Source organism: Cavia porcellus, unplaced genomic scaffold, assembly GCF_034190915.1.
Source record: "Cavia porcellus strain 051 isolate PalLab524CR breed Dunkin Hartley unplaced genomic scaffold, mCavPor4.1 scaffold_6, whole genome shotgun sequence".
Taxonomy (NCBI): domain Eukaryota; kingdom Metazoa; phylum Chordata; class Mammalia; order Rodentia; family Caviidae; genus Cavia; species Cavia porcellus.
Window position 1 is genome coordinate 20,833,660 of NW_026947489.1, and position 23,597 is coordinate 20,857,256.

At 53.2% G+C, this 23,597-nt stretch overlaps 1 protein-coding gene across 4 annotated transcripts; it reads left to right on the forward strand.

The window, feature by feature from the left end:
* The first annotated feature begins 901 nt into the window (after positions 1-901).
* Isg20 (interferon stimulated exonuclease gene 20) lies at positions 902-12,243 on the forward strand. 4 transcript variants are annotated; one of them, XM_013158983.3, is made up of 4 exons: positions 902-1,054; positions 1,264-1,539; positions 8,741-8,941; positions 10,521-12,243. In XM_013158983.3, exons 2-4 carry the CDS (start codon positions 1,312-1,314, stop codon positions 10,635-10,637), a joined length of 546 nt encoding a protein of 181 aa, XP_013014437.1. In that variant the 5' UTR covers positions 902-1,054; positions 1,264-1,311; the 3' UTR covers positions 10,638-12,243. The 4 variants fall into 4 exon arrangements, with proteins under 4 accessions (XP_013014437.1, XP_013014439.1, XP_013014438.1 ...); XM_013158985.3 differs by having other exon boundaries at positions 909-1,054; positions 1,298-1,539; XM_013158984.3 differs by having other exon boundaries at positions 1,014-1,184.
* The last annotated feature ends 11,354 nt before the right edge of the window (positions 12,244-23,597 follow it).

Sequence of the window (23,597 nt, forward strand, 5' to 3'; positions counted from 1 at the left end):
GAAGTTCCCTTGCCAGCCACAAATCTTGGTGACAGCCAAGAGCAACCAGCACGTGGATCCGTGCTGTTTCCGAAGGGCCAAGGTAGGAGGGAGGCAGCGAAGTGGGGGTGTCGCCCCTCATCATACCCGCTCCACCGCAGCCTGCAGAGCCGCAGGTTGTGCCCCCGGACAGCGATGCCATTTCTTTTTTTTTTTTTTTTTTTTTTTTTGTCTTTTTCATTTTTACCGGTACCAGGGATCGAACTCACGACCACCTGCTTACAAGGCAGGTGCTTATGCCGCTGAGCTAAATCCCCAGCCCCAGCGATGCCATTTCTGACCCCAGGGTAACTCATTCTCATGTGCTGAGTACTGAATGCTGTCTCCGTGCCAACTGCTCCTGTAAGAACTCGGGGTTCTGGCCCCAGACAGGGTCACCCTTCTTGGCAGGACTTGGAGGGTTCCCCAAGGCCTACCTCTGTCTCCATGTCCCTCTCCTTGTCAGAGGGCAGACAGAGGTCTGTTTCAAGGTGGTGCCCCTGAGCCATGGAGGGCGTGAGGAAGGGGTGGCCTCCTTGCCTGCCCTGGATTGGGGGTAGGGCCTCCCAACCCCAACCTCCTGCCCTTCCCAATTAACAGCCTCCGCGTACCAAGAGCAGCTCACCTTGCCCCGTAAAAGACCTCACAGTGTCAGACCGGCAGCCCTAGGAGCAGGGGATGTTCCGGGCTCCAGTCCTGGGGATGTTTGTTTTCTGGGTGGAGGGTTAGAAAGCAAGATGTAGCAACTCACTGCAACCACACATGCCGCTGATCAGAGCGGGGAGGGCAGGGCAGAGGAGGGACACCTGGACAGCCTGCTTGACTCAGCAGCGCGCCAGCTCCCTACCTGGGAGATGAAGTAGCCCGGCCCACTGCCAGCCTCCCGCCCCTGATTTCCCTTGAAACAAACTGGAAACCGAAACAGTGTCAGGATGCCCGACTCCTAGTGAGGGATGAGTCACTGCTCAGAGCGCCTGTAGTGGCTGAGCGGTGGCAGCAAAGAGGCAGACTCAGCTGAGGGTGCCAAGGCAGAAAGGTGAGAGCGGAGGCGAGGGAGGGGACCTCCCGGTATTCAGGCTTCAGGCTGCTGGGACAGGACCAGCGGCCCGGGACCCAGCGCTGGGAAACCTAGTGGGTGGCAAGAGGCCAGCTTCCCCTGTTGCCAGGTGACATTGGAGACAAAGGGCAGGGTGGGGAGGGTGCAGGCCGGCTGGGTGGTGACCACCCCGCGTGACACTCCCCCAGCACATCTGAGGGTCCCTCCCCCGGCACTTCTGAGGGCCCCCACGGAACATGGCGGACAGCCTGGAGGCGGTGGCCATGGACTGCGAGATGGTGGGGCTGGGGCCACTGCAGGAGAGCGGCCTGGCACGCTGCAGCCTCGTGAGTTCCACCGGCTCTGTGCTGTATGACAAGTTCATCCGGCCCGAGGGGGTGATCACAGATTACAGGACCCGGGTCAGCGGGGTCACACGCCTGCACATGGAGACAGCCACACCCTTCGCCGAGGCCAGACGAGAGGTGAGTCAGGGGCCAGGGAAGCAGTGCGTCCCCAGCTGCTGCCCTGGACCTGCAGCCCCACTGGGGAAAAGCCCACGCTCTGCTGCAGGGAGGGCAGCCCTCTCACCGCCAGAGAAACCAACATTCACATCTGGTTTCTGGACTCACGGGCAAACTAAGTCCCACCTGATGCTCCTCCATAGAATGACAGAGGCTACCTCCCCCTCTTCCCCTACGCTGGGCCTCCACAAGGGAGCCTGTGGTAAGCAGCTCACAGGAGCCGGTTCTGCAGATCAGGCTGGAGCACCCCAGATCCAGGGCCTGAGAGAGGTCTCTCCCCACTGGCTTAGGGCAGCCCACCGACTCATTATGAAGCCCAGGTTTCCAACTCCAGGATTCCCCACCCGCTTGCTTTTTTAGCTTTGCTGATAGCAGCTTTAGGTATTACTTTCTGTTTCTCTGAAACAGAAAGGGGAAAACAGAACTGAAGTCACCTAGAGGTTTTCCCCTGGCTACTCACCTCTGGGAAGATTCAGCTGGGCAAGGGGAGCTCATTGGTCACTGTGGGGCTGGGGAAGTCCAAGGACACAGGAACTGAGGCTTCCCTCACCCACCCACCCAGCCCACACCGGAGGAAAAACAATCACAGTCCCTTGCAGGGACTTTTGAAAGTGCTGGAAAGAAAAGTGCATCTGTCCGCACTGAACATGTACAGACACTTTTTTCTCCTTGTTTTCTCTAAACAGCAGTCTAACAGCATTCAGATACCATTTACATTTTATCATTAGGGGCCATACATTATTAGAGATGATTTAAGGGGTGCTATCTCACACAAGGGACTCGGGCGCCTGGGGATTTGGGGGTCCTGGAATCCTTGTCTGTTGACACTGAGCAGTGACGTGTGTCTGTTGTGCCCCTATTTCCACATAAGCCAGACTTGGAGATAATAGGGTTAGGATTTCACCATGCACATTGGGGAGGAGGAGACAAGGCAGTTTATTGCACTGAGGAACTTGCCCAGGGGTCAGGGTGCAAACCCAAAAACCCAGCTCCAGTCCTGCTCGTCCGAGCTGAGACGGGCTAGTATTAAGAAAGGAATCGTGCAATACCTTAATGCTTTTTAAATATTGATTATATATTGAAATGATCATGTTTTTGACGTGTTGGCTAAAAGAAACATTAAAATTCATTTCATCTGTCCCTTTTTACCTTTTAAAAATATTTATGTAGGCTTTCACCTAGTACTCCAGGTTGAACTCATGATCCTTCTGCCTCAGCCTTCCAAGTGCTAGGTACTGGTGTGTGCACCAAATTCAGCTTCTTTTTAAATATAGTTATTGGGGCTGGGGATTTAGCTCAGCAGCATATGCACCTGCCTTGCAAGCAGGCGGTCATGAGTTCGATGCGTGGTACCAATGAAAAATAAAAATAAATATAAATAGATATAGCTGCTAAGTGATTTAAAATTACATCTGTGGCACATTCTATTTCTATTGGATGACACTGTTCTAGACACATCAAAAGGATAACAGCAGAGCCCCAGAGAGGAGCATAATGTGTCAGTGTGGTTCTGGAAAGACACGTGTGGCCAGAGGCATTTGAGAAGAATGGGGAAAGCGGATGTGATATCATCCGGTGAGCCATAGCAGGCCGCTAAAGATTCTTGAGCAAGGGTATGGCTGGATAGAAACTAGTTTCAAGAAAACTAGTTGTAGAGCGTACACAGGAGTGAGGGGAGAGTGGGAGGAGGCCAGAGAAGAGAAGCCAGGAAGGGCAATACAGGGAAGAGAAGGGGTTTGTTCAGGGACATGGCTTGGTGTTCCCTAACTAAGGTCCCCACTGAGCAGCCCCGGTGGATATATCCTCATCCTTTCTCCTCACCCCCAGCTTCTCTCCCATCAAAGTGACACAAGGTGCAGAAGAGGCCAGAGGGTGCACAGAAAGGAAACTCCAAATCCCTGGCATCCTGAGCGCTGGCCCTGGGGGCCGGGGCACCTTGCTCCGTCTCATCCCCCAACTAGAACTTCGATGAGCCTCAGGACACAGGTGCCTGTCACAAAGCCCTGCCCAGAGTGGGTGCCTGTGGCCACCAGCAGCTCTCCACAACCACATCTGGGCTTTCGGGGCCTGTCTATCTCACTGCCTGGTTTGTGGGACCCGAGCCAAGTTGTGGAGCTTCTGCTCCTGCGTGGCCTCAGGTGGCGATGGGGACACAGCTGGGACCCTGAGCACAGGCCTTTGAGAGGGACCTTTCTAATTCTGAAAGCACCGTCCAGTGCTCCCATCTCCTGTGCTGCTTGCTGCCCACCTCTCAGCTGCCTGAGCAATGTCCCCAGGGCAGCTCAGACCCCAGCTACTGTCAGCCACGTGGCTCGCATCAACAAATCTGGTGAATGTTTGATTAAAAACATTATTACAGTAAAAGATACATTGCCGTGAATCCCCCTCAGAATATTAGCCCTCACTGCCAGCACACACAGCCCACTGTTCTGGCCCCTGTCTGAAGCAGTTCTGAAGGTCCTCTTTCGTGGGTGTCTTTAGTTGTCCTCTTGTGGCTGCCTTGATGTCCTGAATCAATTGAAAACGTGGACCTTCAGGGCCATTTTGTCTTTAGGGAAGAGATATAAGTCACGCGGTGCAGGATCCAGTGAATAAGATAGACCAGGACGGTGTGGTGTTTTTCAGTTGGATGGCACTCGGCAGCAGCATGCACTGTATTTTAATCATGTCTTATAAAGGCACTCAGGGAAGGGGACTTCCAGAGCTCTTCAGAAAATGCCAGATGATGAATAAGCGTGCTTGATGTCAGGGGAGGATTTTGAGGGGACTCTTGGTGATGCATATATGCTTTACTACGATCATTTTTTTGTTTTTATTTTTGGGGACAGGGTCTCACTATGTAGTTCAGGCTGGACTTAAACTCTCTATGTAGCCCAGGATGACCTTGAACTCAAGTCAATCCTCCTGCCTCAGCCTCCTGAGTGCTGGAATTACAGACATGTGCCATCCCATTTGGCTCATAAAACATTTTTTAATGTGAATATTTACCATATACTGGATCACCTTTTGGACCTCCCACTGTTCCCCGCAGCCTCAGCTGCGCAAGCCCAGGGCTCTGCCCCTCACGCACCTGCTTTCCCTGAGCTCTGCACCACTCATCCGGCCTCCAGCCTCAGCCTTGTGCTGCCCACCTTCCAGCCCCGTGCCACCATCCCCATGGGAAAGGAGCCTGGGGGGTGCTGTCCTCTCCCTGTCCCTGTCCCTGTCCCTCCTGCCCCCACAGGGGGACCTCTCACCCCCTCCTCCTGCCCACACATGTCTGTTTCCCTCTCCATCTCCTACAACTTCCTGTTTCTGCACTAGGCCAGGAGCTGGGCAGGCACTCTGAAAGGGGAGGAGTGCTTGTGGGCTGGTGGTGCTGGTTCCATAAGTACGGAAGGTTCTGGTGGCTGAGTGCAGCCAAGCCGCCTCTGTCCTGCTGGCACTTGCTGGTCCCTTTTGTGCAGCCGCTGTCACATACATGCAGCCGCAGGGCATGGAGCAAACACACTGACTGGACCTGGGTCCTGTTCCTGCTCTGCCCCCAATTGCTCTGAGTCCTCCAGCCCATTCCTGCCCGCTCTGTGCCACCTGAGCAGAGCCCTCTGCAACATGAGGATGACACAGTACTGCAGGTATTTTTGTGGGGCCATGTCCTTGTTCAAGAACCTTCCACAAGGTCCAGAGGGGGTCAGTGATTTCCCTAAGGACACTCAGAAAGCTGTGACACAATTCAGGGCTCCCACTTGGTGGTAAGGTTTAATAGCTTGTAATCCAATTTTGTTGAGTTAAAACTCTTTTTGTTAACCGGTACCTAATTTACAAAGCCTGTAGTTTTGGAGGAGTACATGCAGAGGGAGTTTGTGACTGAAGAGTGGCTTTTGCATGGGTCAGAGTGTCCCGCTAGGGCTCTGCCACCTGGTGGGTCTGTCTGGAACTCAGCCAGATGCAGGAAAAATTCGCCGCCTAGATAACCCCAGGGCAGATGGCACAAGCTAGGAGCTGGGGCAGCCAGAGTGTGGGGCAGGGGATTAGAGGTTATGGTTGCTACTCCCAAAAATGACCGTAGCGGGCGGGATCCTCTGCATCCTTCCTACAGTTGGTCAGATAGTAAAACGAGCCTCTCTTCTTTGTGTGCCATTGGAGCCCCAGAAGTGTCCCCTGTCCTCAAGCACTCACAGGTGGTACTGATAACAACTTCATTCTTTTTTTTTTTTTTTTTTTTTTTTTTGTCTTTTTCCTTTTTATCGGTACCAGGGATCGAACTCACGACTGCCTGCTTGCAAGGCAGGCGCTTATGCCGCTGAGCTAAATCCCCAGCCCCAACAACTTCATTCAACAACTTCATTCTGATGAGGTCAGATGGATCCCCGGCGCTGCCATGTTGCTTGCAACTCTAGCCCCCGACCTTTCTGGTCTTGCTGCTCCTTTAAAATGGAACTAAGAATAGTCCCGAGGAGGAGCCTCGAGCTGAGGCAAGCCAAGCACCTGGCCCGGTGCCCCGCTGATAAGGGAGGAGTGGCAAATGCCTGCCGCAGTTCTTTCCAGGAATGAGTCTCCACTCCCTATTTAGTGAAGTCTGGCATGCCTAGCTCGTGACAGGTCCCGAGGCCAGCAGGTCACACAGCCCCGAGGCCCTGCCTGCTGCTGGCACCCCCTCCCGCCCAGCCAGCCCTGCACCGGAAAGTTGGAAGAGCCCCAGCTGCTGACGAGCTGTTTAGATCTCACCAGTGCAACACTTGCAAATGTGAACGTGGAGGCCCAGCGAGGCCACCCAGCAAGTGCAGTGGGGTTTCCCCGCCCTGCCCTTCGGAGTCATTAGCGTCTCTGCTACGCAGGTTCTCTTTTTTCCTTTCCTCCTCTTTCTTCTTCTGCCTCTTGTTTTGTCTCATTGGGAGTCCCACAATGCCCAATGCCGGCCCAAGTCTGGGTTTCAGGAAGTGATGAATTTCCCAGGAATCCACAGATCCGATGCTTGGCCCTCTTGTGTCTGGGACCAGCAATGGCTGTCTCTGGACGAGGGTGAGTTCTTCAGTACTTTGTGTGAATTGGGCCCGAGCCAGGCTCTTAGACAGGAAAAACAGGTCACATTGTTCAGAAACATAAAGGGTGTTGGCAAGAACAGTCACATGACCACAGCCTCTGCCTCCCGGTGTTCCCTCTGTGGCCCCCTCTGTGTTCCCTCTGTGGCCCCCTCTGTGTCCCCTCTGTGTCCCCTCTGTGGCCCCCTCTGTGTTCCCTCTGTGGTCCCCTTCTTCCACCCCGGGTTCTCCTGAGTTGCTGCTCGGAAGTCATGTCCCCCCTGGACCAGCAGCATCACACTGCCTTCTAGGAGCACAGAATCCCAAGCCAGGTGTGGTGGCCCATGCCTGCAGTCCCAGCTCTAGGAGGCTGAGGCAGGAGGGTTGAAAGTACAAGACCAACCTGGGCAGCTTGGCAAGACCCTTCTCAAAAGATAGGAGGTGAGGATGCTGGGGGTGCAGCTTAGTGACAGAGCTCGCCTGGCATATGCAGGCTCCTGGCTTCAGTCTCTACTACCAAGAAAGAGAAGGAGGAGATGAAAGAAAGGGAAAGAAAACGGCCCAAACAGCCACAGTCAGCCCTGCACCCCAGACCTGGTACTACTGCCCTCTTCCGGTCCCCTGCCCTGGCCACCCCCCAGCTCCCCCACCCTCACCCCAACCCCCGTCATCCTCTCTAATGGCAGCCAAGTTAAACAACTCTGATTAGGGTGTCACTGGGGCACAGGAGGTGGCTCACATGGGTGAGGCAGCCAGAGGGCACCGGGTCACATGTGCAGGACGCCGATGGGTGGTGCTCTGGGCCTGTCCACCACACCTGGGCCAATGTGACAGTGACAAGCAAGTGCTTAGAGACCTGGCGCTGCCACCAACGAGCCACATGACTGTTCTAGTTCTGTAAGGGTGCTTAGCGAATCACCCAGAGTTAGTGTTCCACAGTGTCAACATTGAGTCCTTTGTGCACCTGCAGGGCTGGACGGTGGGGGCGGAGCGTCAGCTGAGCTTTCTGGAGGCAGGGGCTGGAGAGGAAAGTCTTTCCACCACATGTCTTGTAGCAGATCCTGGGGTTCCTTGGACTTGTCTCTATTCCTGGGTGGCCTCTCCCCAAGGTTTCTACTGCCTGGTGGCTTTGGGGTAACCAAGCTTCTTCCATGTCCATTCAAGGCTCCTAGAATTCCAAATCTTGCCGAAGTCAGGAGTCACACAAGCCACCTTAGATGCCTGGGGAGGGGATTAGATTCCACTTTTTTTTTTTTTGCATGTGAAGGAATCTGCAAACTTGCTTTAAAACCTTCAGAAAGGGCTGGGGATTTAGTTCAGTGGCACAAGTGCCTGCCTGGTAAGTTTGATCCCCAGTACCAAAATAAAAAAATAAAAACCAGCAGAGGCAAATTACCATAAGTACATTTTTCTTCTGTAAAGTTCCCTTCAATACAGCCAGCACCCCTCCTCACTGAATTAGTTTGCTAAGGCTGCTAAAAAAGCCATCAGTTTAGTGACTTCAAATGATACACATTTATAATCTTAGAGTTTTTGTAGGTTCAAAGTCCAACATAATCTCTTGCTGGGTTTGCAAGGTGCCACCAGGGCTGGTCCTCTGGAGGCCTAGCTCAACCTTTAGCTTCTAAAAGCTTCCTGGGTACCTTGACCTGGGCCCCTTCCTCCAACTTCCAAGCTAGCTACAGCTCACAAGTCCTTCTCACATAGACTCACTCTGACCTGTGATTACGTGAGGCCATCCGGATAATCCAGGACGTTTCTCTGGGTACAGTCACTTTTTCCATGGAGCAGGGTCGAATCTTCTGGGGTCAGGGTGTGCAAGGCTTCGGGAAGTCATTATCCTGCTGCTGCCACAGCATTGTGCAGAGGACTGAGGGACACAGCTGGTGGCACGGTCCCGCATGGGCTGGCACAGGAAGTGGTCAGTAGGCCACGGGGCCAGGGGCCTCCAGGCACTGATGTGAACTCTTGCACCTGAGGAGGGACTGGTCTACCTCCTCTTGTCAGAGACGGTACATCTGAAGGCCAGGGAGGGTGATATTCACCTGGATCTCGGGCCATCCTGAGAGCTGAGGAGGGGCCTCTCTGTGCCAGCCCTGACCCACCGGAGGCCACTGTGGGATGCCGGGTGGACATGTGTGGGGTGCGTGTCTTCCTGGCAGATCTTGCAGCTCCTGAAAGGCAAACTGGTGGTCGGCCATGACCTGAAGCATGACTTCAAGGCGCTGAAGGAGGACATGAGTGCTTACACCATCTATGACACATCCACCGACTGGGTGCTGAGGCGCGAAGCCCACCTGGAGCACTGCAAGCGGGTGTCCCTGCGGGTGCTGTGCGAGCGACTCCTGCACAAGCGCATCCAGGTGAGGGCTGCTCCCCTCCCACACCTCCCTTCCCCTTCTGCCTCCCCTCCCCATCCTCGCCTTCCCTCCCCAAAGCGGGCACCAGGACCGTCAACTGGCCTGCCTGAGGCCACTCCAGGGTCCTGCACGGACCTGCCTCTCCCGCCAGGACTCTGAACTTGTCCCTTTGCTCAAGGACAAAGCCTCTGCTCCTTTCACCTCTGAGAGGTCGTGTGCTTGTGAGGGACAGGGTTATGTTAGTTCTGCCTTCCCTGAGACAAGGATGGGCTTTGCAAGGTGACTCCAGGACCTGCTTCTAGAGTGAGGATGGCAGGGGAGGCGGCTCCCAGTACGGGTGTGCTTTTGGTGGTTAAATCAAGCCAGTTCCCCTCTTGCTACTGCAGAACCACAGGATGTGGGGGCGCATGCCTGGAATTCCAGGACTCTGGGAGGCTGAGGTAGGAGGGTCACAGGTTCTAGCTCAGCCTGGGTAATTTAACAACGTAGTGAGACCCTGCTCCCAAAGAAAAAAATAAAATTAGTGCAAAGGCCCTGGGTTCAAATTCCAGTACTGTGAGCAGGGGTTATGACCCCCAAGGTGTTGCTTATGTGCCCCACGGGAGGGGCCAGGGAGCTGGATACCACAACTCTGCTCACCTGTAGACACTTGATTTTTCTGCACACTGGGCCAGATACAGTGTGTGGTTACTCTGCTCTGCTGTCCTTTAGTGAGCACCAGCTTCCTAGTGGGCACTGGGCACATAGCTGAGCAAGACTTGGCCGGCCCAGAGAAAGGGAAGTGGTGGCAAGCAGATGATCACACAGGCTGGCAGGAGAGCCTGGTGTGAGGCTGAGCACAGCAGACACAGACCACTCTGTACAGTGGCAATGCCAGCTCCAGTCTTCACCTTATGCATGAGCCTCAGTTTCACCATCCATGAAATGGAGGAATCCTCTGATCCAACCGAAGCTGAAGAGATCACATGGGCCTGGGGTATCACAGAGAGAGGTGGCTAATGGCGGTCACCTCTCCCTTTAATGGATCGAATGGCCTCTGACTTCCCTTAGCACCTCCACCCCATAAAGTACAAACTCTTCCTCGCAGCATTCAAGGGCTTTGAGGGGCCTCAGATCACCTCCTCCACCATTGTCTACCCAGAGCTCTGATTTTAGGGGCACCGCCTCTGCATGTTTCCCCAGTGCTTTGTACTCCTCAGGGTACCAGGTAGCTGGGGTGTCTCCTTCCATCCTGCACAGCAGGGACCAGCAGGGCCCGGTCTCTGCTCCTTTCTGAGCAGCCCTTCCCATGTCCCTGGCTGGTCCAGTGGCCCCTTAGAGCAGTTGCTGTGTGCCTGGCTGCAGCCCTGTCTCCCACCAGAGGGCCTGTGCTGGGGCCTAGGCTCGTTCTAATGATGCTAGATTTTGTGCCTTGACCCCCAGACACCACTTGGCCACACACTTCAAATCCTATGGAGTCAGAGGTCTGGGGAAATCCCAGCCCCCTGACCTACCTTGCAAATTGAGGAATTGGGAGTGAGCAGGCCCTGGGCCTCTGGATTCAGCCAGCTTCTCGCCCTATCTTGTACCTGTCGGTCTACAGAACAACCTGTTTGGACACAGCTCTGTGGAAGACGCGAAGGCGACCATGGAGCTCTACCTGCTCTCACAGCGTATCCAAGCCCGCCAGGGGCTTCCTCGCCTGGCAGAGTCAGACTGAACTGGTCCAGCCCTTCCCTGCCCCGAAGACCACAGGCTTCCTCTGCAATGACTGCATCTCGCTTAAGAGCTTTTGGAAGATGCATCTTTCATAGTAAAATGGTTCCCTATTTTGTCTACTCCTCTAGTGGACCCTCTCTGTCTTTCTTTCTCCCCTCTGAGCCGGGTTCGACGTGCACACCTAGGCTACGTGCTGTGGGCTAGGAGTGGGGTGAGGAGGCCCATACCCTCCTGGAGGGAGAGGCCCATTTCCTCAACACCCTGACTCTGGGAGCCCAAGAAGCACTCTGAGAATCAGACAAGTGATTCCATACCCCACCACCCAGGCCCTGCTTTTCGTGTAGCATTTGCGTCCAGAGAAGAGAAATTCTTTCCTGCAACTGCACTCTGTTGTGGGGTTCAGCTATCCCATCACGAGGTCAGTGCCTTTGAAGGTACCACACTCAAGGTGTGATGGATGCTGCTCTCCTTCTTGGAAACTGAGGAAGCAAAGGAATCCGGGAGGACTGGGTCAGAATCCTACCTGCAGGTTGCTTAAAATCTCTGTCTTAACCTTAACCCACCATCTGTAAACGCTGCATCTGTAAAAGCAGGATTTACAGTTCACTGGGTGCTTAAGAGGTCTTACAGCAAAACCTCCATCACCAGCCCTGTCCTGGCTTAAGCATACACCAAATGCCAGAAACTACTGCTACTCCCCAGAGGACCTGCAGATCTGGGGGCCACCTGGGGCAACAGCTGCACTCTGCCCTGAGGGCCCAGCTGGAAGATAAGGTGTGGCCTCATTAGCATCAGCAGCAGGACCGGTGTGTGGTGGTGGTGCTACTGGGGACTGAACCCAGGGCGTTCACACTGAGCTGCATCGCAGCTGCATTTTATGTGTGAATCTGAGCCAGCCTGCTGCTGAGTCACTAAGTTGCTCTGGCTGTACTCGAACTCGCCATCTTCCTGCCTCAGCAGCCCACAGTTGCTGGGATCAGAGGATTGTTGTCATTTTAATCTGTGCCTGGTGCCACTTTGGATCTACTATGCCAGGTTCCCAGGGGTGTGGCGTGGGTATCTTAGGTTTTTCATCTCTGTGGTGATCCTGACCCCAGGCCATTGGAATCTGAGGTGCTTGCTAAACCATCCTGGGACCTGATCATAGGACCCACAGATAAGTGTGGTCAAAATCCCTTGAGAATGCCGGCCCCTCCCCCAGAGCAGGTCACCTTGAGAATGTACCTTTCCAACATACTCCTCACTGACAGTGATGCTGGCTTTGAGCCGTCTACAACATGCACCCGTGGCTGGCAATGGCCTGGTCACCTGTTCAGCCTCTGCCCTTGACTCCCTGCTCCTGCAGAGGGAGGCTCATCACCCTGCAAGAAGGCCCCAGTGCACCCCCTGCATTGAGGAGGGGCTCATGGTATCTCAGATGCTTTACAATGAATGGCAGGGCCTCCCCTAGGCTCCTCCTCCGGGGACCTGGAGGTTCCCTCCCACCACTGGGGGGGCCACAGCTTGCTCTCTCAGGGGCTCTCCTGCCCTAGGGATAAGACCAGTGGTCTTCTATGCTGTTTTTTGGTGTTTTGTTTCGTTTTAATAAACTTTCAAATCTGCGTGGAGCACTGGCTTGTCTCTCTGTGACTCGCCACCAGGTGGTGGCCTTGTACTGTCTGCCTGCTAGGCAGCCTGGCCAGCTCTCTAGGAGATGTGAACAGCTCTATCTTTAAAAAGGTTCCTGAGGAGAGCTGGAAATATTGTTGTTATGTCAAAGCTCTGGGAGACTGAGGCAAAAACATTGAAAGTTTGAGCCTAGCCCGGGCAACTTAATAATTTAGCAAGACACTGCCTCAAAATAAAAATAGAAAAGAGGCTGGGGATGCAGCTCATGGCTCAGCCCAGGGTTCAATCCCCAGTGCAGGAAGGAGAGGACTGAGGGACCTGCTAGGCTGTCCTCTGTCGGCCAGAGCTATGAGGCTCAGAGAGGGGCCAGGCTGGGCCCCAGGTCCTGCAGTGATGGGGGGGGGGGGAATTTCCAGAGGTGACCCCATTGCCTCAGCTTCCCGAGTCCCCAAAGGCCCAGCAGTCCCCAAGAAGCTACTAGTTCCTTCTGCTTCCTGCTGCTTGCATGTCACAGAAGTGGAGAGAAAATCTGAGATCCCCTCTGCCTCCCGGCTGTCACCCCAGTGGAGCCTGGTCCCTGGCAGGCACAGTGGCAGCTGCTCAGGGTCCATTCCCCTGTGTAGCCAGTTTTACACTGAGGGCTGCAGGACACTTTTTTGGGCCTGCTGAGTTGAGGGCTGGTTTGAGTGACCTCGGCGAGTCTCACACTGGACAAAGAAGTGGGCTGGGATCTCCTGCTGGGTGCCCACCCCCAGCGGCGGGCAGTGGGGACCTTTGAGCAGTGTTCATCCTTGTGAATCCTGAAGGTGATGTGAAGGCAGCCTCAGGGCCGGGGCTGCATGCCGGGTCTCCATACCATGGATGCAAGTGGAGGGTTTGTTGGGGTGGGGCTAGGTACCCCAGGACCAGGAAAGCAAAGGTCCATCCCACTACTGGTGAGGAAGCCCAGCCCAGCAAGCTGTATCACCCAGAAGACTGGCAGCACCCCACAAGCAAGCCAGGTGAACCACCAAGAGCCACTGTCAGGAGTGGCCAGGCTCCTCCTCAGGTGACTCCTGCATCCATACTTCATTGTCTTAACACAATACAGAAGCCTTAGTGTTGACTCTGGGGATGAAAGGGACAGGAAGTCAACCCCTTTGGAAACTGCCCTGGCAGGTACTGACCACTCCTTCCTCGTTCTGCTCAAGGTCCACCAGAGGGAGAAGTGCCACCCTGCCTGGGCCTCTCCCTCCTCAGCCCCTCAGGTTCAGTCCCACTCCCTCATGCAGCCCACCCCTGTCCCTGGGAGGCTGGCATCCTGCCCTGGGTCCAGCCATTCCCTCCTGTCCCTTCCCTTGGGCCCCTCAGTGTCCCTGCTCCAGACCCTGTTCCAGGGCTCTAGCCCCTTGGGGGCCATCTCTGCTGCAAAGATGACTCTCCTTTCTTTGGTGGTGACAGTTGTCCCTGGAGGCCACAACACACCAGCAAGGTGCCAGAAGGGGCAGCAGCAGGGTTCCTAGTCCAGAAGCTCTGGGAGCACAGCCAAGGCCAGACAGCTCATGCATCTGGTCTCAAGTGGCCATGGGAGGACCTGTCCTGGAGGTATTACAGGGTGGTTTCTTCAGAAATGGCTCACCAAACCAGGTCCTTCTTGCTTCAAAGAATTGAATGAGACAACTCAATAATGGTGCCGAAAGTTCTCTTGAAAAGAATGGGGTAAATGGGTATGGGAGAAACCAGCCCTACAGAGCAAACTTGGGCCAAGCAAAGAGGAAAAAATAAAAGAAAAAAATGAAAGTACATACCACCGTGCAGGTTACTGTGCACACTCATACACATTATCGGCTTTCAGTGATAGCTGGCCCTTTGTGTGCCATCCACATCTCGTGGGAGCTCGAGAGAAGTTGTACATACGGGGCCCTAGCATTGCTCTGCGATGTTATGACTGACAGGTCATTGCGCATTTCCAACCTGCTCTGCCACGCCCTAGCTCCTACATCAGGACGGCCCGGAGTAACCAGGAGGGAGAAAAGTGTGCGTGGTCAGTGCCTCTGCTTTGAGGGCACCGGAGCAATCAGGCTGGCAGTGCCATGGAGACCCAGGTACCTGCCAGGGTGGGGTGGGATGGGCAGCTGTCACTCAGTCCCAGTGAATGGTGGCCAAGCAGAAAACGGCAAGTGGGCAAATCTCCTGGGTGTGTCTGGCCCACAGGCCACTGCCCTGCCGACATGTGACTCTGTCACCTGGGGCCATCTACCCCTAGCCAGCTGTGTCCAGGGACAGAAAATGGCCTCTAAAAGTATGTGTGGAAGACAGACGGGATCCTGATTTATCCACAGGCCCCTGGAGCTCCCTCCCAGAACAAATTTTCCCCACTTTGACCTGGTGACCTGTCCCACCCCTCTGGATTCAGCATCCCACAGTTCAGAGCTTCCTCTCCAGTGGGGTCCTCCCAGCCTCCCTTCTGCCCAGCACCCTGTCCTCTCCCATCCCACTTCCCCAATCCCACTCTCAGTAAGGCCTTGACAGAGGGGAATTAGATGGGAGGAGTTGAACTCAGTTGACAGAAGAAAAGACCAGGGTTCGCCTCCTGGCCCGGCTTGGTGGAAAGACCTAAGATACTGCAAAATGCACTAAGGCAACAGGAATAAGTTACCACCCTTGCCACCGAACCATGAAGCATCAGGGAATCTGGGGGTGGGGATGGGAAGTGACCCCGTCTGGCCCAGCACCTGAGTCATGATGACTCAGATCTGGACTCCAGGGGTGGAGCAAGTGGACTGTCTTGGTCCTTCCTTCCCTCTTTCTTCTCTTTCTTTCCTTCCTCTCTCCCTCCTTCTCTCCTTTCCTCTTTTCTTTTTGTGGTACTGATGATTGGACCTAGGGGCTTCACAGCGAGCCCCAGCCCCAGCCCTTAATTTATTTTATTTTGAAATGAGTTTTTGCTAAGTCATCCTCGTGGAGCTCCAACTTTGAATTCTCCTGCCTCAGCCTCCCAGGGTGCTGGAATAACAGATACATTTTCTCTTCTTTAGAAATAGCTGAGCTTTGCCTTTCTGTTATAGCAACACAAAAAGAGACAGTGATACTTCCTCCAACTCCTCCCAGTGTTGTTTCCCAGCGTCACTTTTCAAGTAAACCATTTCCACTCAAACTACTATCCCAAAGAAACCAAAGCAGGACTTTCAAAGGCTTCTCTTTGGTCAGTTAGGACACACTGAAAACTCTGATGCGTGGCCATGGGGGCCCAGACCCTTTTCTGCCTCTCTGGCTCCCTCTGCTTCCCCCTCCAGCCGCTGAGGCCTCCTCCCCATCCCTGAGTCATCCAGGGCCTTTGCACATGCGGCTTCCCCTGCTGAGGACCTCTCCTCTCCACGCCTTGCTTAGGTGACTCCTCAGGTAACTTGTTTAGAGAGGCCTTCCCTGACTAGGAGCTGGACCTATGCCTTTGTTTGTGACAACAGGGACTACAACTTTTCTTTTTTATTTTTTGGAGACACAGTCTCATTGGGTAGCTCTATCTGGCCTCAAACTCACGCTGCTGTTCCTGCTTCAGTCTCCCAAAGGTTTTCTTCACCTCTTTATCCTCCGATGCTGCTACCTAGCTGGCACCAGCTTGGTAAAGACATTTTTCAAAGGAATGAAAACAGTGAGTGGGCTGTGTAGGTCCTTTCGTGGTGACGGGAGCCACTGCCCTGGAAGCAGACAGCCATGTCCTGAAATGCTAGCGCTCTGGAGATTCATTCTATTAGTTTTTCATGTTCCTCCATCTTCAACCTTTCCCTTTCCACCTCTGTGGTTTATAAATATGATCAAATCTTGTGTCTTAGTCACTTTCCTCTTGTTGGGATAAAATACCCAACACCCACAATTTAAAGGCAGAGAGGTTTGTTTGGGCTCATGTTTCAGTCTAGGGTTGTCAGGGTGCAAAGAAGAAAGTGTAGCAGAGGGTAAGATGGACAGCAAGAGGACAGGGAAGGGAGGACCCGGGAGCGAGGTCCACATCACACCCCCAGGGACCTGTCTTCTCCAACCAGACCTCATCTCCTAACAGCAAGTCAGCCATGCAGTTGCCTTCCCAAAGCTCTGCCTATGAGTGTGTGAGGCTCTGAGGGTGGGGGACATCTAGATTTAAACCATAACGTCTCGGCAGTCTTTCAAAGCAAAACAAATGAACCCACCTTCTCCCCTGCATAACTGGCTCAAGCAATGATGACAGATCACTAACACGGAGGTTGTCATTGATGGATTCTGCCCGTGTTAAGTTCTGCCAGGCTCAGCATGGCGCCTGCCCAACATGGCACTGGACCCTAAAGACGAAAGCACGTCCTTTCAATACTAACTTCTGTGTTCTTTTTCCAAGCCAAAATTGAACTTCCGGCTTTTCCGCGCACCAGCATTCCACCAATCAGCTGTCAATACGTCATTCTGCCCGCCCCCTCAAACTCCACCCCCTGTCAAACCTAATAAAAGCTTGCTGCCGCTTCTCCCCTAAGGGACTTTGCACTCCCTTCCGCAGCCCTCCCATGGCCCCAGTGAAGGTCTTTTCCTTTTTTCTTTTTCTGCCCTTGCTTCTCTGCTGCACCAAGGAAAAACCTAACTCATGACCTGTGGAAGTTTTCCTCCGAATCCAACTCCCAGGACTGACTCAGTAGAAACAGGAAGGTTGATAGTTCTCAGCTGCACCCAAACACGGACAGCCCTGGTGAGTTGGGGCCCAGTGTGTGGGGATCTGAGGTTGCAGTGGTGCCATCATGGCTGCGAAAAGACTTTCTGAGTGTTCCGCTTTCCCCCACAGCCTGAGTGAATCATCGCTCACCTTGTCATTGTTAGAGAGTTAGAAACTGAACAAGTCAGAGGTGACATTGGAACTTCAGCCAGGGAGGGATGCACTACAGAAGAGACCTCACAGCGCACCAGGCGAAAGTGTGTCTGGGGCTTGAGAATTGTTGGAGGAAACCGTAGGTGTGAGGGGGAAGGGAGTGATTGAACCCAGCACCCTACAGATTGTAATCAAAGTATGCCCTCCCAGCTGACCCAAATACCATATGCTAGGGACCAGGCTTGTACCCTGTCCCCAGGAAGACATATCCAGTTAAGGTAGCCAAGGCTTCACAGGAAATAAGCGATGCACTTGCACAGACAAACACAGAGACACCTGAGGAACACCAGCACTGTCCCAAAAGCCATAAAGGGACACCTCTGTCAGAGGCAGAGAGCAAACGAGAAGTCTGAACAAGAAGTCTAAAACTTATCCTTAGAGACAAGAGGGTTATAGCAAGTGTAGCTCCTGAAGAACTAATTAGAAGTAAACAACTAGAGACACAGTATTAAAAAAAAAAATTGGCAGTATTGGAACTGAACCAGATACTTCACACTGAACTACATCCCCAGCCTTTATAGATTTTTTTATTTCAAGATAAATTCTGACTAAGTTGCTACTTTACTTAGGCTGGCCTAGGCCTTGTCATCCTGTCTGTGATAGTTAATTATGGTATCAAGCTTGAATGGATTGTGAAGCTCCTAGTGGATTAGTGGAGCACAGTTCTGCATATGTCTGGATGATTGACATGTAGACCATAAACTGAGGAAGGAAGACCCGCCCAGGATATGGCTGGCACCAACCAATAGGCTTGTAGCTTGGACAGAATAAAAAGGGAAAGTAGCAGGAAGTCCAACTTTCTGCTTCTTTGGAGGCACTCTGGTCCTCACTGCCTCTGGGCATTCATCTCCATTTCCTTCACTTACCACACAGACTCTTCAGTCCTCCAGGGTAGAGTCCTTGGCTTTCCGATATGGACTTGTCCAGGATTTTGCAGAGCGCTGGGCATTGACTTTTGACTGGATACTCTTACTTTCCAGTACACCACTGATCATTTTGCCTTCTTCCCTCTGACTTCACGGGCAGCCACTGTAAGCCTACTTTGTGAGTCCTTTAAAACTCAGAACAGATAAAAAAAAGTTAGAGGCTTCTTGTAGGGATTTAATATCCAACCACAGGAGTTCTAGAAAGAAAGAAGAGAGAAAACAGGAGTTCTCAAAACTGAAGCATATGATCATCTAAGACAAAGACTTGTGAGATTTTCAACAAGCTGCCTACAGGAGGTTCTGAACCAAGCATATCACTATAGAAATGGAGTGTCCAAGAGTAAACAGGAGGCCCTGGGAACCTCCAGGGAGAGAGCACAGGGCGCATACTAAAGGCCAGGAGTCAGAGAACTCTAACTACTTAAAACCAGAAGTTTGACAATGGTGGTGCAATGCCCCACAATTCAGAGGGACAGAGATTTCCAACCTACCATTCTGTATCGAAACAAATCACAGATCACACAGGAAGACAAAGGAAATTTTGAGAAATCTATATTTTCAAACATTTATCTTCCACATTAGAGGAGAAAGGAGAGAGACAGAGAAGTGTAGCTCAGTGTAAAGTGCTTGTCTAGCATTTGTGAGGCCCTGGCTTTATTCCCAGCATCGCAAAACAAATTTTAAAAAGCTAATGTGAAGAAACAAAAGATGTAGAAGGCTAGTAGGCATATTACTCTTTTGTCATGGGCTACATAGAAACAGCAATGTAAACAATGAATATTGATTTAACTCCCCAAACAGTGGTGTAAAACATGTGGGAAGAAATTGGAGAATGTGTATGAATGCATGACCGTCTGTCAGTATATTTGATAAGGAGGAGTCAATAATCACCTTCCTAACAGGAAAGCCAAGAGATCTAATACAGGGCGCTACCTAGAAATTAAGAGGGCGAGTGTTGGCGCACACGTCTGTGATCCTGCACTTGGGAGCTGAGGCTGAGTCTGAGGCCAGCCCGGGCTGTGAAGTGAGTTCAGGCCCGGCCTGAATTACAGAGTGAGACCTTGTCTCAAAAACAAAGTAATAAATCACTCATTTGTTCTAGCAGCAGCCCTGGGTTGTGGCCTACACTGTTGGTGCTTTCCTGGCCCCTGTCCTTTCTAAGCCCAACTCCCCAGCCCCTTTGCCTCCAGTAACCAGTTTTTCTCCTTTTTAAAAAATCTCATTTCTGATGAATTTAGCCAAAAGTTGATTTTTTTTCCTCCTAACTCACAAGCCTGGTCCAAAATCCGGGCTGGTGGATGAGACTGGCGAGGCCCTCGGGAAGTGGCCTCCACCTGCTCCTCCCGCAGAGCTCAGTCGTGGTCTGTCTTGCAGAGTCCTTCTGTCCCTCTCCTTCCACACTCAGCCTGTGTCCCTCCCTCTGTGCAGCCGCCCCCGCCACCCACGGACGGGGCGCCACCTTCCACAGCGCTTGCCCAGCTGGCACTCATGCTGCAACTGTCTCTGCATCCTCCCCACTCAGCCTGGCACACGGCAGGTGCCCAGGTGGTGTCTCACTAAGCCTCAGCTTTCTCCTGAGGAACATGGAGCCGCAGCACCTGCTTTCCGCCTCACCGTTCTTACCGGAAACATCTCAGTCAATGCAAGCGAGCAACGAGCGTACCAGGAGGCTGCTGGGCTGCGTGGAGAGCGAGTGGTCCATTTGGACACTGTAGGGAGCGGACTCAGAGCCCAGCTAGGAAGAGGGTGCAGGCAGCCAGGCCCAGCCCCGGGAAGGCAGCTGGCAGTGCACCCTGGGTGCCCAGAGGGCCTGGGAAGAATGAATGATTTCTAATCAGAGGGTGTGTGTCGCTAGGTCCTGTGCTGTGTCCACGCCTCACCCACAGGGGGCGCTCAGATATTTATCTGATCTCTTAGGCCTCTGCAGTGACAGCGTGGTCCACTCTATTGCCAAGGCTCCGTGGTGGTCCACCAAATATAAGGTGGGAAGAGTGGTTCCTGTGTTTGTTGTTCCCCTATCACACAATGCCATCGGGCTGCTGGAAGGAGGAGGTGACATGTGGCCTGATGATCCTGCACATTTCCCCCAGGGCAAAGAATAGTGCCACAGCCCCTGTCAAGGGCTCTAGCCTGAGCCTCAGGCTACAAGTATCTCTTATATTCACTCAGCAAACACTAAAGCTCCTTCTATGTGGTGGGCCCTCTTCCCAGCACTGAGACTATATCTGCAGATAAAGTAGACATTTCTGCTCATTCTAGGGTTTCTCTTTCAGGCTCCTGTTTGTCTTGAATTTAAGTGCCAGGCACAGTGGGCAGCCATAACACAGCCAGAGACTGGCAGTGCCAGAGGGCCGGCTTCCCACCAAGGTGGCAAGAAACAGTGGGCCCTGGTTGCTCAGTCCTGTTTTCCTGAAGAGATGGAAACCGTGGGGATGTACTCATATTTGAGCACATTTTGATTGAGACCAAGAACAAAGCTTATGCAGAGCTTATGGGTGGAGAGAAGACAAAGCTCAAGGAAGGGGTCAGAGGGTAAGGGGTGAGAAGGGGGCCTGCAGAAGCTGGCAGGTCCACGGTCTCTCCTGCACGAGAAAGAGCCAGAAAGAGCCACACTGTCTTTCTTTAAGGAGTTGCTGTAAGGAGCTCCAGGAGTCTGGCACTATAATCCCAACACTCTCGGAGGCTGAGGCAGGAACCTGATGGCAAGTTTAAGCCTAACCTGGGTGACTTAGAAAGAGCCTGTCTGAAAATAAAAACAAAATAAAGAAAGAGTCGGGGATGTAGTTCAGTGTGAAGATCCTGGGTTCAATTCCCAGTACAGGCCTGGAGAGAAGCATCCTGGACAGGTCGTGCAAGCACTAGAGGGTGTCAGTGCTGCTGGGCTAGTGGGCCACCACCACGGCCACTGGGCAGCCTGGGGAACGACATGCAGGTGGCAGCAGTGGCCACTAGGAGCCGGAGGGACAGGCAGCTAGCTGCACCCAGGACTGAGGGAGCTGCCGTTTGGCCGAGGTGCTGAGGGGGGCGTGGCCCCCAGGATTGCAGGACCAGATGTGGGGTGGGAAGGAGGCCAGGGGGTCCACCCACCCCATGACGGGTGGTTTGGAGGACTTCGGTGCCTGAGGAAGCTCTTGCTCCTTCCCAGGCCTCCAGCCGAAGGGAATTACATGCTGACGGAGGACCATCCAGCCTAGCTGGAGTCAGAAGCTGTCCTCAGATGACAGCTCGCACACTTTGTCAGCTGAAAAGGGCCCTAGGCAGTTGTGAGAGGTGACCAGCAGGGTGCTGTCCATGTGACAGTCTCCACTTCCCATTCCTTCACTCCTCCTAGAAGTCCTATGTACCCATTGTCCCCATTTTCGCAGTCACAAAGAGATGAAGTGACTTGGCCAACATGACACTAGTGAGTGACAGGACTGTGACTTGAATCCAGGGAGTTGAATTCAGCATTGTCTCTAGAAGGAGAGGGTTGACAATGTATTTTTAGCACTCACTGTCTGACTAGAAAGTTTATAAACCCTATGTCATTTGATTTTCGGTTCAGGAATATTATTATTGTCATACCCATTTTACAGATGGGCAAACTGAGCTGAGAGAGGACATTGTGGAACTTGTACCTGGGGCAGACCCTGGATATGAGCACAAGCCAGCCTCATGGCAAGGGTGGGCACCTCAGTATTCATAATCCCCCCACCCTAGGTCCTACAGCTGCTCTCCCTGCTCCAGCCAGGCAGTTTCCTGTCCTGCCAGAAAAATCCAGAGCATGGAGACCTTCAGACAGGGGCTGCCTGGAGCCTCTGCTGCCCTCTCCCAGCCCAACCGCCTTCCTGCGGGGACCTTCGGCCAGGAGCCAGCCACACAGACAAGGGTTGCATGGATCCTCAGTCGTGGCCAGGCTGGAGGGCGGGCAGCCAGGTGCCCACAGCCGCAGGAAAGAAGGGCCCCTCTTCTCTCCACTCAAAGGTGGATTGAGGAAGGCTGGCTGCGTGATTTTGCCAAGAAGCTCTTCGGGAGCCAGAGAATGGGAACATCTGTGCCCTGGGCTCTGTCCTGGACGTGGCTCAGGCCGCAGTCTGGGGCTGGCGTCGTTGGCTGGAGACAGCCATGCAGGGGAGGGGTGCGGGCAGGGAGGGGGAGGGCAGGAGCAGGGCAGGAGGAGCTGCTGCAGCTCTGGCCGACATGGGCTGCCCCTGGCAAGCTGGTGACAGACACAGTCCCTGGCCTCTTCCCCTGGGGCAGGGAGCCGGGCCAGGCCAGGCAGGGAGGGAGCACAAGACTCGGGGCCTTCTCTGTGTGCTATGCTGGTGGACAGGGCAGGGGGTCCTGCAGAGGCTGCCGGGGGGCCTGGGGCCACCTCCTCCTCCCAGACCCCAGCCCAGAGCCTCACTCCTGCTCCCTGGCTCTGGGGACAGGATTGGTAGTCTTTTTTTTTTCCTCCTGCAGCCCTCCCATCTAGGCCATAAGGGGCCTTAGAGATTGGCCAACTAGCTTTCTCCTGATCTTCATTGCCATTAGTAAATTTTAAAAACTTAAATGTTATTCTTTTTGAAAATGTAATGTATTTACATGGTTCAGAAATGTAAATGGTATAGTACGGTATGCACTCATAAATCTCACTTCCACCTGGGTGCATCTATCCCACCACCACCCCAGGAAGTGTTCCTTAGCCTCGAGTGAAATTTCCAGGGGTTCTTTATGCAAAAAGAGCAATACAGATATGTTTATTTTCTCCCCCTTTTTATATAAGAAATAGCACACTCTATATTGTTCAGGTTTTCAGAGTCTTGTTTTTTCCAATGTTGGGGATTGAACCCAGGACCGTACTCATGCTAGACAATTGCTTTACTTCTCAATTATTTCCCCAGCCCTGAATATTTTCTGACTAGTATTTTGAGACCATATTCATTTTTCTAGCTGCATAATATTCCTTTCATGACTATACCACCATCTGTCAGCTGGATTCTAAAGACGAGTGCATGGATGGCTTCCAGGCTTGTTTCCAATGAAGTCTTAGGTGGAGACATAGTTTATACCCGGCTGCTCTGATTAGAGAAGGCAGTGGGTGAGGCCAACATCCACCTTGGGACCTCTCCCATTCATGTCAGGCTGTGTGGGAAACTTCGCTGGGCTCTACATGGTGTGTGGGCTCCATGAAACACACACCACAACATTAGCCCCGTCTGTTTAACCCATGAATGGGAAACTGAGGCTCAGACAGGGATGACATTGCTTGCTGATGACAGAGGCAGAACTACAAGAAAGTCCTCCTGGGCTCAGCTCTCACTCTATCCAGACTTCATCCTCAAGACCCCCAGATGGGCACTGAGTTCGAATCGGAGGCAGATATCACTGTGATCTCAGTAGAAGAATCGCTATGGATGAACCACAGGGCCAGCCCTGGATCCAGGCACGAACCAGCCCGAACCCCATGCTGGACAGGGCCCCGCATCCACCCAGCTCTGTGCCCAGCCATGGGCCTGTATCTGCCTGTGTCCTCCTCTTCCACTCCCCACAGAAGGCTTTGGTTCACTAGAGTTCAGGTGAGCTCAACAAACAGGACAGA

Bases quoted from the DNA above. Each gene is read 5' to 3' on its own strand.
- Isg20 (XM_013158983.3), top strand. From the start codon at position 1,312: ATGGCGGACAGCCTGGAGGCGGTGGCCATGGACTGCGAGATGGTGGGG. The intron at 1,540-8,740 runs GTGAGTCAGGGG...TCTTCCTGGCAG, and splicing joins TCGCCGAGGCCAGACGAGAG to ATCTTGCAGCTCCTGAAAGG. The intron at 8,942-10,520 runs GTGAGGGCTGCT...GTCGGTCTACAG, and splicing joins TCCTGCACAAGCGCATCCAG to AACAACCTGTTTGGACACAG.